Below are 12,931 nucleotides of genomic sequence, written 5' to 3'. Positions count from 1 at the left end.
GAACTAACTGGGATCTAGGTTTCTTTTACAGATAATCAGATTAGCTGTTCTTTTTTAGAGTTTATATGTTTTACTGAATTCATTTATGCTATGATGTACTAAGGTGTTAAATAACAAGATGTTATATATATTAAAGAAAACAGGTCTTAAGATTAGCAGTTTGCATGAAATGCTGTGGTTGAAAGACAATTCTGGAGATTATCCTGATTAGAGCTCACTAAATTTAAACCATTTTTAAAAAAGTTGAATGAATAAATATATTGCTGTAAAACACATACTTGTACTGAAGGAGTAAAATCAGTGTGGTAGGACCTAATGCATCATGCTAAGGATTATCCAGTCTCTTAGAAGATAAGAAATTGTTGCATGCTAATATGCTTAGACATTGATGAATGTATATATAGGCATAAGGTTCCTTGGAATCCTCATGCACATTGAAATAACAGATCCAGTAAACAGAAGGAAGAAACTGCAGTGAAATGCAAGCAGGAGACTTTTGATCCCCTTTCATATTGCGACTTACATTAATGAGACAGGACATTTATTAAAGGATGAAGTATGAGACAGCAAGATGGCTAAGGCTGTGGCCCCTGGTTTTGTGGTAATATGTCTGAAGTTCTTGTAGCCATACAAGAACTGGTCTTAAAGTAGCTAGCTTGGTACTGATAACAGTGCAGCACCAGATTTCACCCTGAGCTGCATGCCACGATTATTTTTTTTTTGCAAGGTCTAGAGGCTAAAGCCTATCCTGATGGCAGCTAAATTTGACCCGGAGCTAGCTGTATGAGATATAGCTTAGGTTTTGCTTGCTTGGGCAACAGTCACACCTATGACTTGAAGCACAGATGTACCACAGAAGTGCTGAATGTACTGGGAGCAATATCTGGAGCTCCTGCCAGTCCTGAATCGCTGGGTGCCAGTGTTTATTAAATAGTTGGTATATAGCTATGCCACACCTTTATATTCTATGGCTTCCATAAAATACCTTGCCACAAATCCTACCAAATTTACTGTCTTTGACTTTTAGTGACTCTTGGTCTGAATAACATTTCTACTTCATATGTTTTTCAAAACCTACATGACTTTAACTGCATTTAACACAAAAAGAAGTAAGGGATAAGGGAAATATGCTTAAAATAATCTTTCTCAAAAATGTGTACACTTCTACTTTCTTTGACCAGTAATATCGCTTTATCTGTTTACTGTCTGGAAACTTTATCTTTGCTTGTGTTCTGCTCTATTTCAGAAACTCTGACAAGGGAGTGGAAGTTGCCTTCCTTGGAACACGGACTGGACTATCTCGTATCAACCTGTTTGTGGGTCCAGAACAGCTTACTAATCAGTAAGTAACAAAGCTATGTTTGGCAGCCACATGAGAAAAGAAGAAAAAAATGTTTATTTTTAGGAAGCCCATCTGCTGTTTCTTCCAGGGTTTTACACCGGCTCACTTGAAACATGTAGAACAAGTTAGAAAGATTTTAGAGGATGCCTTAGATGCTTTCTTCAACTGGAACATTTGGGATAATGAGCTATTTTACACCTGTAGCCCATACATTTACTTCTCCCCTACTCCCTTGGAGTTAGCATCACATCTTTATATTCTTCAGAGCAGAATTATGAATATGCTTCATCTGCAGATAATGAAGTTTAGTTTGGGATTGCTTGTCGGTTTTGGTTTTTTTACTGTCTCATCTGAAAACAAGATCTGTAGGTTTTTTCAGGGTTTTTACATCATTTTAATGGAAGATTTTTTGGTGTTGAAATAAAGCCAAGTGACAGAAGTGGGCTGGGTAAAAGTAATCAGGACATCTCACCATTCAAGAGTTTCTTATTTTGCTTGGAGAAGATGTAATCTAGTGGAGGTATATGTTTCTTAAAATGGAGAGCTATAAAATAGTCTCAAAATTAATGACCTTTTCAGACAGCAGTTTGATAGTGTCAGGCAAATCTGTATGCATTATGAATGTAAGAGAAAATCTGCATGTGATGTTTACGATAAACTAAGTTTCTTGAATATAAAATTATATGTTGTTTATCTGACCACAAAATTTTGTTGTAGTGTGAGTGGCCTGACAGGTGAGATCATCAGTACTACAGTTTGCTACTGTCAGACAGCAAACCAGTAGCACGAAGACCATGCTTGCTCTTTTCCCTGACACAACCCCCTCTGTCAACATTCCCTGAGAATATTGATGAATAAAGTATGTAGTTGTCCACTACCACCCCTTACATATTATTTGGAAAGTAGGCTGTTAAATTACGTTTTTGCATTACTTGAGTAAATGCCAGTGGCAGCAAACTACCAAATCTCCAGTGCCTTTTCCACTTCGTACAGCTCACAGTTCTTGCATTGTGCTGAAGAGAAAAAGGGGTTTTAGACTAAGCATTTTTATTTGTACACATCACTGCAATGTTTTTAGTGATACTTAGAGGCACTATTTTTTTAGTACTTTTTCCATCCTTCACAAGAAAAGCAGTTGCGAGTGTCTCACAACCAATTATTAGGGGCTAAAGATGACCCTTTTGTTGAACAAATGGTATTAGAAAATTTGTCCAAATCCATTTTCTTTCCCAAAAGATTGCATTTTTTCCCCCTTGACTTTCAAAGCTAGATACCATTTTGTGTTATGCAAATAAAAGTATTTTCTTTCTCTCTTCTTTCTCAAGAGATTTCCTGACCGCTGAAGATAAGGAGAACATTTTTAATGCTGACCATTTTCCACTCTGGTACAGGAGAGCTGCCGAGCAAATACCTGGGAGCTTTGTCTATTCAATCCCATTTAGTACAGGTTAGTATAGTTTTGTCATTCTCTAAATGCTGAGCCACGTATGATGCTGAAAGGAATTCAAATATGTCAGTACCAAATAGGCTCTGTAGCCAATCTGAAATGTTCACCTAAAAAATGCATGGAAATTTACTGGTCCTTTGAACAGCTGCATTTTTTACAGGTCTCCAAGTGAAACCCCAAGATGTGGTATAACAGGTTTCATTTAATATTTGCACAGGTTGAACTCACAGCCTAGTATTTTAAGCAAAACAAGTCTAACAGAGCAAGTGTCCACATTAATGAGAAGCCCTATCAGTTGTCACCTTTGTTGGCACTTTTAGTGGAGAAGGCAAAAATTGATTACTAATTTTGGTGTTTTAAGCTCATTGTTGGGATGCCGGGGAATTTTGAAACGACAGTGCCTGTATGTTCTGCACATACATAGAATGTGATGTTAGCTGTCTTATTTTCTAAGCACTAAATCCATATGGACTGTGATTTCAAACCAAGGGAAAAAAGCTCAAATTCTTCATTCTGCAATATGTTATTTCAATTTGGTTGGTTTTGGTCTTGTTTTTCCTTAATACACCCTGCAGAAACTGCAAACAAAAGCAATGTAGTGACAGCCAGTACCGCTATTCAACTTCTGGATGACAGAAAATCTCCAGTTGTTGCAGGTAAAATTATATTTTATTTCTTTTGTTCATTTTTTTATTTTTAAGCTGTTCCTCACTTTGTCTTTTGGGTTAGCAGAAACTTAACATAGGAATATCATCTTTGAAGAAGAGAGGAGGAAGGAAAGATGACATTGCACCTATAAGATACAATTGAATGACAGCATAAAGAACACTTAATGCCTCCTCTCCCTAAGAACTCGATCCTTTATTATTTGACTTTCTAAGCTCCCTGTGAGCTATGGAGTTTGACTTAATGTAAATAACCAATATGAGTGAAGCATTTTTAGTAGACGCAACTCTATATTATCTTAAATCAGAATATATTATAGAAAGAAAAAGGAAATAGAAGAAATGACTAGTTGATGTACAAAGGTTCCACCCAGTGTTCAGGCTTGAAAATCCGGTCCTAGAACAAATGATGAAGTGGTCATTTTGTCTAGATTATCAGAAATGTGATTTCATCAGAGCATATAAATTGAATAACAAAGCTCTGCAGTGTATCAGCCAAGACTATAACAGTACCTAAAGACTAAAAGGTCTGACGACTACAGATTAGAGGTAAACTCTACAGTTTTTAAAAATAGAGTAATTGATTTTTAAATTGTTGGATATTCCTCACTCAAGTTCAGATGCTCTTCTGAACAGTTTTCTCTAGTTCCTGATGGTTACTGACTTTGAAGAGGGAATTAATTTAGGGAAGTCTTATGGTTTATTATGCCAGAAACCAAGCTGTCTTATCTCAGGGAAATTTAGGTACCTACCAAAGCAAGAACCATCCTGTTTTTCTCGTATTTAAAATATGATTGAAAAGACAGCAAGATACAGAGAATAGAATCCTGAAAGAGCAAGAATGTGCCAGATAATTGACAAATCTCTAATCTGTTTCCTCAAACAGAATATCTCCTCTGATAATAATAGATTTTATAAGGTCAATAGGAAAGCACCCTTCTGACTCCAGCTTGCATGAATACATTCTTCACAACTTACTGAACTCTTCCAAAATATAACAGGAAATCCTAATTATGACTTCATACTCCTGTTAAAACAGCATTTCTTAACTAATGTAAATTTAGATATCTGCAAATTGCTGAAGATGTAATTTTGAGTTTTCACTGTACAATGAAGAAGGTTGACATGTTATTTCTAGAATGCTCTGTCATTTGGCATTAACAAAATGCTCACTGTGCAGTTTACCATCATATGTAAAATGTGTAAAGTTAATAGGCCTCCTAAAATTTATTCTTTCCTCACTAGTGTTTGCAATATAGCGTTGGCTTCAAGAAGTTATTGCACATAACCAACTCGAATACTGTGTCAACAAGCTTTGGGGATTTGTTTGTAGTAATTGTAAAAGAGAGAGGCAGATATCACTTTCATTTCTCAAATAATTATGTTTAATATTGAATTAAAAATTACTTGGATTTTCTATCTAAAATAAAGACAGGGTCTTCAAAGCTTTTTAATACCAAAGATTTCCATGATATCTATATATGTGTTATGCCATGAAAAACACAAGCAGTGTGTTTACATTCTGAAGCACATCACTGATTTTTTTTACTTTTATTTCTGTAAAGTGTGCACTAGATATTTTTCAGTATGAAGCATTTTAAAGAATTTGCTTTGAATACAGTTTCACTTCTCACTTTTATGGTTGCCTGTTTTCAAGTTTATTTGGTTGGGCTTTGTTTGTTTGGTGTTTGGTTTTTTTTAATGGAGGTTTTGGGGGGTGGAGGGTGGGTCTTTTTGGATGTGTGCAAACTGTCTTCCATGAAAGTATCACTCAGCTGCAGCCATTCAGAGACAAAAAAGTACATGTATTATTTTTGTCCTCTTTAAGTTGGAGATCATTAATGCAAGCTGTCAGTCCTACTTTTTCCATCAGAAAAGTTTCAACAATGCACCCAGCATCTAGTTTAATTTTTAGGTTTTACTATAAGGTTGACAATATTCTGTTGTAAGCAAAATGGATTCGGAGGCAGAAGCTTGAGCAGTGGTAAATGAGAGAAGTCTGAAGATTTTATTAACCAGTCTTGGGAGACTAAAGTAGGATTATGGGTAACGTTTTCAAATACCTACATCTAGGTTAAATTTTTTTAAAGTGTCTCATTTTAATTTGTGTGAAGTAAATATTCCTCATCCCTATTTGGTCTGAGTGGATTACAGAAAGCAGCAGGATGGGATACATGTTTCATGTAAAATCACTCTTTTCCCTAGAAGGATTTAACTGAAAATAAAGCTGTGCCAGAATGTTCTTCATTGCAGATCACACCAGGAGTTTAAAACTGGCAAAGGGAAACTAGAACATTGTTATAAAATGGAAACATGAATTAGACCTGCCAACAAGGGGAAGAAAAGGAACAAACCCAACTTGTAGTACAAAATCTGCAGTCTCTTCTATTTTCTATTCTTTGTAAAAGTTCGTTTGTTTTTTTTTTCCTTTTTTAATTCTGTTTTGTTTGTTTGTTTTATTGTTTTTAGCTAATTTAGTGTAGATTTAGCAAATCTACACTAAGGCTTATTGCAAGTAGGGAAGACTCAAACTCTTTAATATAGGTAGAAAATCCTAAAATCAATGAGTCTCCAGACATACTATAGAGAACTTGTGTCACTGCTGCTGTTTCACCATCTGTACCTACTAATAACCAGTTCACTGTCAGTATGTTTATTTACTGACAAAAAAAAAGTCTTTTCTTTTTCCCCTCCTGCCTCTTTTAATTGGGAGTTTTTGGTTGTTTGGGTTTTTTTTTCTTAAATTAATGCAAATTTCTATAAAAAGTGTGGAAGGAAATAAGTAATATGTAAGTGTAGCAGCATCATATTTATTACTGGCTACACAGAGATCTATTTATCTGCAGGAGAGAAAGCGAGAAAAGTACTGAATGCAGAGGTTTTTTAGATTTAAACACATTTATGCTCGAAATTTCTTTTTCTTAGTGTTGTCTATGACCACATCTCCTATATAACATTTACACTGAAATGTTAAGTTTCTTCAAACAGTCTGTATTACAATGTGAAGGAGAATAAAAGATGGTGGTGGAATTTTATTTTTTATTCTTCCCAATATGATCTAAAAATTGTAGAATCACTCTAGTCTTGAAATACTAGGAGAGTCATGTAAGATCAGTATTCTTTTTGGTGGCCAAGATGAAGTCAGTCAATATAGGATATCTGAATTCAGGTAGTAACGTAGCTATTAAAAATTGAGCCAAGGTAAGACCGAATCATCTCTTCTGATGCTCGTGTGAAAGGCAGTACAGTTCATGCTAACTGCTGATATAATTCAGCATTACAGTCTTGTATTCTTTGGTATTGCATGATGACTGAACTCATTTCAGGCCCTTTATTTGAATCTCTACTTTCAAGCCATGAATGTCAGGGCATCTGGGTAAGTGCAGCATAGGATTTCTACATTTTATGTACACACTTCTTTTTATGTCCTTTTTTTTTTTGGAGGAAACGTGATGGTTTTATCATTATGCTTTTGTTTAAAATTAATTTTTAAAGATACTGCTCACCTAGACAGTTCTAGGCAAGAGATGAGGACAGAAGCAAGCAAATGGAAGTCATCACGGAGTAAAGCAGGCTCTAAAAAACTGAAAAAAGTTTCTCTTGAGATTTAGATAGTGTGTACTTGAACCTTCATATATGTACTTCCATATAGATGCATTTTAGCTCAAAAGCTACAGTACAATAGAAGACCTTAAAAGCCCTTTGTGTTGAAAGAGGCTATCGCTGTTCACAAAACCCATGAAAATTAGCCCCTTGGGATATTTAATTAAAGATTACAGATCTCACATAGTATTTTTAGGGCAAAAATGTATTAAAGAACACTGAAGAAAGTATCTGATGAAAATTATCAAGAGTTCTTAACTTTTCTTCATAGAACAAGCAGAAGCTGGAATTTCAAGCCTTACTGAAAAAGTCCATAGCAGGGCTTAGTAAAAAGCTCTGGACACCTAGTGAGAAGAATGAAGGACTAAATCATACACAGGCATAGTCTTTAGTCTCATAGTCATTTGAAATTTAGAGTTTGAACAAGATGAGAAGAAATAGTCCATTTTTGTTTAATACAAGGCTGCTTAAAAGTTTAAGTACAAATTTTCCTTAATTCTTTTGTGCCTATTTTTGTGCAGACTAGTTATATACATCAATGGCTGAGGCTGTAATTGACCTCGAGGTCATCTAGTCCAATACCAGTGGGCTAGACCTTGAGCAGAATCTTGAGCTTGAGTAGGTTATCCAGAAGTGTCCAGTCAGGTCTTGAATATCTCCACAGATGAAGAGGGCACACCCATTCTGGGAAGCCTTTTCCAAGGTTAAAAATAAATAAATAAATATTGTTTTCTCTTTATTCTGAAACCACATCCATGTTGTAGAGAGGCATGCAAATTTTTCACAGAAAACCCATTAAATGTGCCTCCATTTCAGGACATAGAATGGCAGTATGATACCATGTGAATATGAGTCATCGTAAAGATTACTGAGATTACTCAGTGTCTTTATATCACAGTCTTTTCATTTTAGCAAATGGTTATGCTGTCAGTTGCAAAGGACCTATGTACATAGATCTGGAAAACAAGCATATAAAAAAATGGTACAACTCTGAAACCTAGTTTGAATGTCATCAGCATGTTCTTTCCATGCTGGAAATGTTGCAGTAGAAACTGGTTTAAAATTATTAGTTCTGTAACACCCAGATAGAAATAATAGGTTTGTTTTTTTTCATTAATATTGCCATGTATCAATAAAAAATGCAAAATACAAAGAAGTTTTGCTTCTATGGTACCAAAGTAGGAGGAAGAAATACCTAAAGCAGTTTTGTATATATTTTCTTCCAAAATATTTTATATATTATCAGTTTTGTACTGGACTTCCTATTTATCATAGTTGAAATGAGGATATAGAAAACACGAAATGAGTCCTCCCTGCACACATGCTTTTCTGTGGGGTCTTAATCAAAACCAAGGAATATTTTAATTTGTTCATTTTAAAAACATTAAAAGCTTTACCAATACAGCCAGACCAGTAGTTTCTGAAAAGAAGCAAGACCTTGTTGCTCTGTGTGAACTTAACTGGACTAGTAGATTAACAGAAGCTCAGTATAGCTAAATTAGAGAGAAATTAAAGTACTCCAGTAATCTGAAGATTGCTTGTATTCAGTGTAATGGTGGAAAGAAAAGAAATCCATGTTGTTCTTGTGTACAGGCATCTTTACAGTCATTTTCTATCAAAGAAGAGTGATTGCCTGGGATGTGCATTCAAGCATTACCATAGCTCTGTCAATCTACCCTGACTCATTCTTTTCTGCTGCTACATAAAAAGAACAATTGCAATAATTCCTGTTTAGACAGAAGAGAAAAATCAGTGCAGAAGGAACCCTGTTTTCCTGCACAATTGCAAGCTTCTTGATTGGTGTTTTTGTTTTTCTTCTGTGTTAAGCATTCCTGATACAGGTGGCCTGAAGATCAGCCATTCTCATAACCTCCTGTGGCAAAGGTTATCAAAAAGTCTATAGCTCTTCTGAGAATACTAGACCCATAAGGGTCAGAGTCTACCATTCATGAATATGTTGAATAATAGTTATACTTTCTATGTAGTCCTTTCAAAAGAATAGATTTACTGTCAATTTCAGAATGATTAAGGACGGCCAGATTTTTCTCAGAGTCACTATCTTCTGCTGCCAAGCAGTAAAAGCTGAAAAAAACCCAAACCGAAACCAAAATGGAGATATTTTCTACTACTGATGATTCATATCTTTATATAGTATCTTGTCTTTATAATAGGTATGTTACACAGAAGGTTCCAGGGAATCTGTCCTTAAATGCATGGCAGATGCATTTAATTCCATAGTAGATGGTGTTGTAACATAAGGGCATGGTAAGTGTTAGGTTACTCCCTCCTCTCTGCTACACGGTAATGCTGCGAGACTAAAAGAAGTAATTTATCACATAAGAGATTTCTTGGAAAGAAACGTGTCCATATGGCTTAGCAGAATAAAAGAAACACCTACTACTGATTTCTGCAAAAAACAGTAGATCATGCTTAGTGTTATATTATATATATCTATCTTTAAATATACACTAAAATATGTATCTAAAACATAATAACCAGGCCTTTGTAATCATATGTAGGAAGTGTTACTGACCCTGAAGAAAAGGCAGTCTAACCCTCTCTCGTTCACTGACAGTTTGATTTTTTGATCTTAAGTGCTTTTACCAAACATCCTCACTATCCAAACAAGGAATGTCGTTTTATACTGGCAAACAAATTGTCCCAAGCAAAGCCCACGATCTTCTATCTTTCCAGCGTTTAACTTTTCAAAGCTGGTCTGTTGTTTTTATAACCAGCCCATATACAAGTTTGTTGTTTTTTTTTCTCTAATCCCTGGTGAGAGATAGAGATTTTTTACAAGTGTCATCATCTATCACCTTCGTTGTTCTCTTTTTTATATAGCTATAAGAACAAACATTAATATAAAAATAAATTCAGTTATTCAGTGTTAAATATTGCTAGTCAAGATGCTAAAAGTACCCCAGGTATGTTGAATGACACAATTTGAAGATTTAGATTCTCTTTTTTGTTTCCCATCCATAAGCTAAAGAAGATATGGTAAAGATTTCACTTCATCAGTAATTTTTTAAAAATGGCATGCAATTTTGAATGCCTCTATTCTGGCCAGAGGAAAGTGACCTGATGATCCTGCTGTTTAAGATATTTCAAACTGTGCCTTGAAAACAGGAAAGACCTACAATCTCATATTGTTTTTAAAATACAAATATGTCAGATTGAGGCGGGTCACACTTCAGCTTTTTTTAATCTTCCTGTTTGAATCAGCCTCTACAGGACAGCAATTTGAAAGGAAAATTTGTAAATATACCAGTTTTCCAGTAACTGAGGCTTCCGGTGATCTGGCTGTAAGTAAGGAAGATTATTTTATAATTTTGTGGAGGAAAATTTGCACATTGTAACTGAAAATAAATCCCTTTGCAACACTAAATTGTTGTTCTTCATTCCCTTTTTCCCCTTTTTGATGTGTTAATAGTTAGATATATGCAACTTCAGCGCTCCATTCAGGGTTTTTTTGAGTGAATTCAAATGAAGTTTGCATGCACATCTCTCTTTGAATAAGCTCCCAGAACATGCTTTGAAAAAGTGCATCCCAATAATTTAATCAAAAGTGGCTTGAAGTACTGATATTTCTAGGAGTGGCAGATACAGTAAATGTTAAATCTGCTATTGTTGCAATGGCACATAGAGTAAATACATCTGTTCTGCACTTATACTTTTTTCCACCCTTTTTTCTCACATGTATTGCTTTGGTATTGCTATATTATTAAAAAATATTCAAGCAAATGTCAGTGTCATTCACAGTCCTTAAAATGTATGAATCCATCTATAAAATTGCATTTTAGTATGAAGGCCTAAGGGAAAATGAATATGCCATCATAATGACACACCAACCAAATTTTTGAAGCGTTCTTAAATAGATGTTTTCCTTGTCAGGCAAGACAGTGATTTACCTAATCTTTACTCCACATTATAAGCCACAGAAGATTATATTCAGCAGTAGCATGTAGTAAATCCCTCAAAATGCTTTTCGTGCTTTGGTGGAAAACTACTAGTTTACGTTTTTCCACTTTCCTGTTCATTTTGAACGTTATCTTCGTATTCATAAATCTAATACTAGTATATAGACTAATGTTTTCAGGGAAATAAAAATGTGTATTTGTACAGTCTGATATTGAACAACTCACAGACTTGGGTTAGGAGCTGTGACTTCGGAAACATGGTTTGTAGGTAATGCATGGAGAGGGGTAAGGTCCTCCAGAGAATACTTCAGAGCATGTGGTAAACCCCTGCCTCTCTCCATTGGCTCAACGGGGAATCTGAAGTTAGATGGCATATTCACATATTTGTATTAATTTTTATTTGTTCTCAATTCGTTTTGCCATACAGAATTAGTGTGTGGAATAAATGAATAACTGGGCTTCTTAAGATCGTTCTCTGCTGGTGTTGGCTTGAGAGTTTAACCCCTGTTTATATAATTCTTGGTCTTTCCTCACCACTTGTTCTCAGAGAATCTGGGGCTCTGATAGGTGAATTAGAACAGTATCCCAGCATGTATATTATTAATATGTATCGTAAATTGCATGGACAATTCTGCTTTTTGCTTCTGGTTTGCTGTTGGGAATTTTTGTTGGGTTCATTGGGTTTGCGTACTACATTATTTGGGTAGGAGGAAGATCCTTGTGATCTACTAGCAATCCGATTCTCAGGGCATTTAGCTAAATAATTCTGCTGCTAGCAAAATAAATCCCTTATTACAGAACAAGGCAGCAGATTAGCTGTCAGGTCCTGTTGAAAGCTTCAAATAATGCTGTGCAAGAATGAAGCTGCAATTACATAGTATATGAATACATTAATACCAGTTTAAATACTGTGGATTAAGTAATTTATTTCCACCCCCACCCCCACCAGAGTGTATGTCCAACTATTAAGTGTTTTCTCATATGTTTGTTGTGTTTTGAAATGAGGATGGCAGCCTTATGCAAAAAGCCCAACGCACAGTGTATGTAGCCCTAAAACATTGGGGGATCCCTCTGTAATCAGTAAGAGCTTTTATTGAAGGCAGTTATGAAGTATGTAGTCAGTGGTTTGTTTATTATGGGTTTCTAATTCCTACTTCTCCACTGTTGTGGTTTACTGCCACATCCAGCTGATTGATGTTACTGCCTCTGTCATCTGGGGAGCATACAGTCACGTTTCAGGTCGTATAAACCCAGGAAGTACCAAAACTCTCTTATGATAATTATTACTATGCCACTTTCAGCCAAGTTCAAAGATAAAGTTGTAAAAGTAGGCATGCTTTCTGGATGCTTAACTAAAGCCTGTGAGTCTTTGTCTTCCGGCCAGTAAAGATAAATGGTTATTAGTAGGCAACAGTATTTTTTGTTAATGTTGTTAATGATAGATAAAGATAAGCTACGTATAATGTCACTAAATGTTGTACTTTGATATTCAAGAAGAGAGACCCTGATTTTTTTGGGACATTGTATCACTAGTGAGTAATGCAGCTGAATTTTGGTTGACTCTTTGCAAGCTCTGGATGGAAAGACACATATGGCAAGCAAGTATGTTTCAGTTTAAGCTTTGTTTCTTCAATATGGATACTGAGGACATTTTCTGTAAGGAACATCGGCATATTGTAGTTTTTAAGCTCTGTTTTAAATTGAAATTTTAGAAAACCTCTTTTTCTGAAACAGAGTAATACGGTGAGCCTCTACATGAAAGACAGGAACACAACGATATGTGTCCTTTCTCTGTATTTTTAAAAACATTGCAGAGTAGCATGTCCTGATATTTTGTTGACTTTGGGGGGAAGAGTGTTTTTTGCAAAGATTAGAAAAAAATACTGTGCTCACTATAATACCTCTCATGAGATTGCTGGAAAAACAACAGATCTTTCTCAGGAACCTTTATCTGAAA

The 12,931-nt window shown here is 35.3% G+C and overlaps 1 protein-coding gene across 5 annotated transcripts in view; it reads left to right on the top strand.

Moving 5' to 3' along the window:
- The window catches only part of CACNA2D3 (calcium voltage-gated channel auxiliary subunit alpha2delta 3), a 468,281-nt gene that overhangs the window by 375,139 nt on the left and 80,211 nt on the right, over positions 1 to 12,931 (top strand). For all 5 annotated transcript variants that reach the window (XR_008747525.1, XR_008747527.1, XR_008747526.1 and 2 more), the window contains 3 exons: positions 1,247 to 1,342; positions 2,668 to 2,789; positions 3,365 to 3,445. Coding sequence is in view for 2 of the 5 variants with exons in the window: in XM_055806468.1 (XP_055662443.1) it covers positions 1,247 to 1,342; positions 2,668 to 2,789; positions 3,365 to 3,445 (299 nt within the window). In the remaining 3 variants the exon portion in view is untranslated. The remainder of the gene's footprint in view (positions 1 to 1,246; positions 1,343 to 2,667; positions 2,790 to 3,364; positions 3,446 to 12,931) is intronic.

This window comes from Falco peregrinus, chromosome 5 (genome assembly GCF_023634155.1).
Source record: "Falco peregrinus isolate bFalPer1 chromosome 5, bFalPer1.pri, whole genome shotgun sequence".
In the NCBI taxonomy this organism is placed as follows: Eukaryota; Metazoa; Chordata; class Aves; order Falconiformes; family Falconidae; genus Falco; species Falco peregrinus.
The sequence above is the reverse complement of the archived record's forward strand: the minus strand, read 5'-3'. Positions and strand labels throughout refer to the sequence as shown.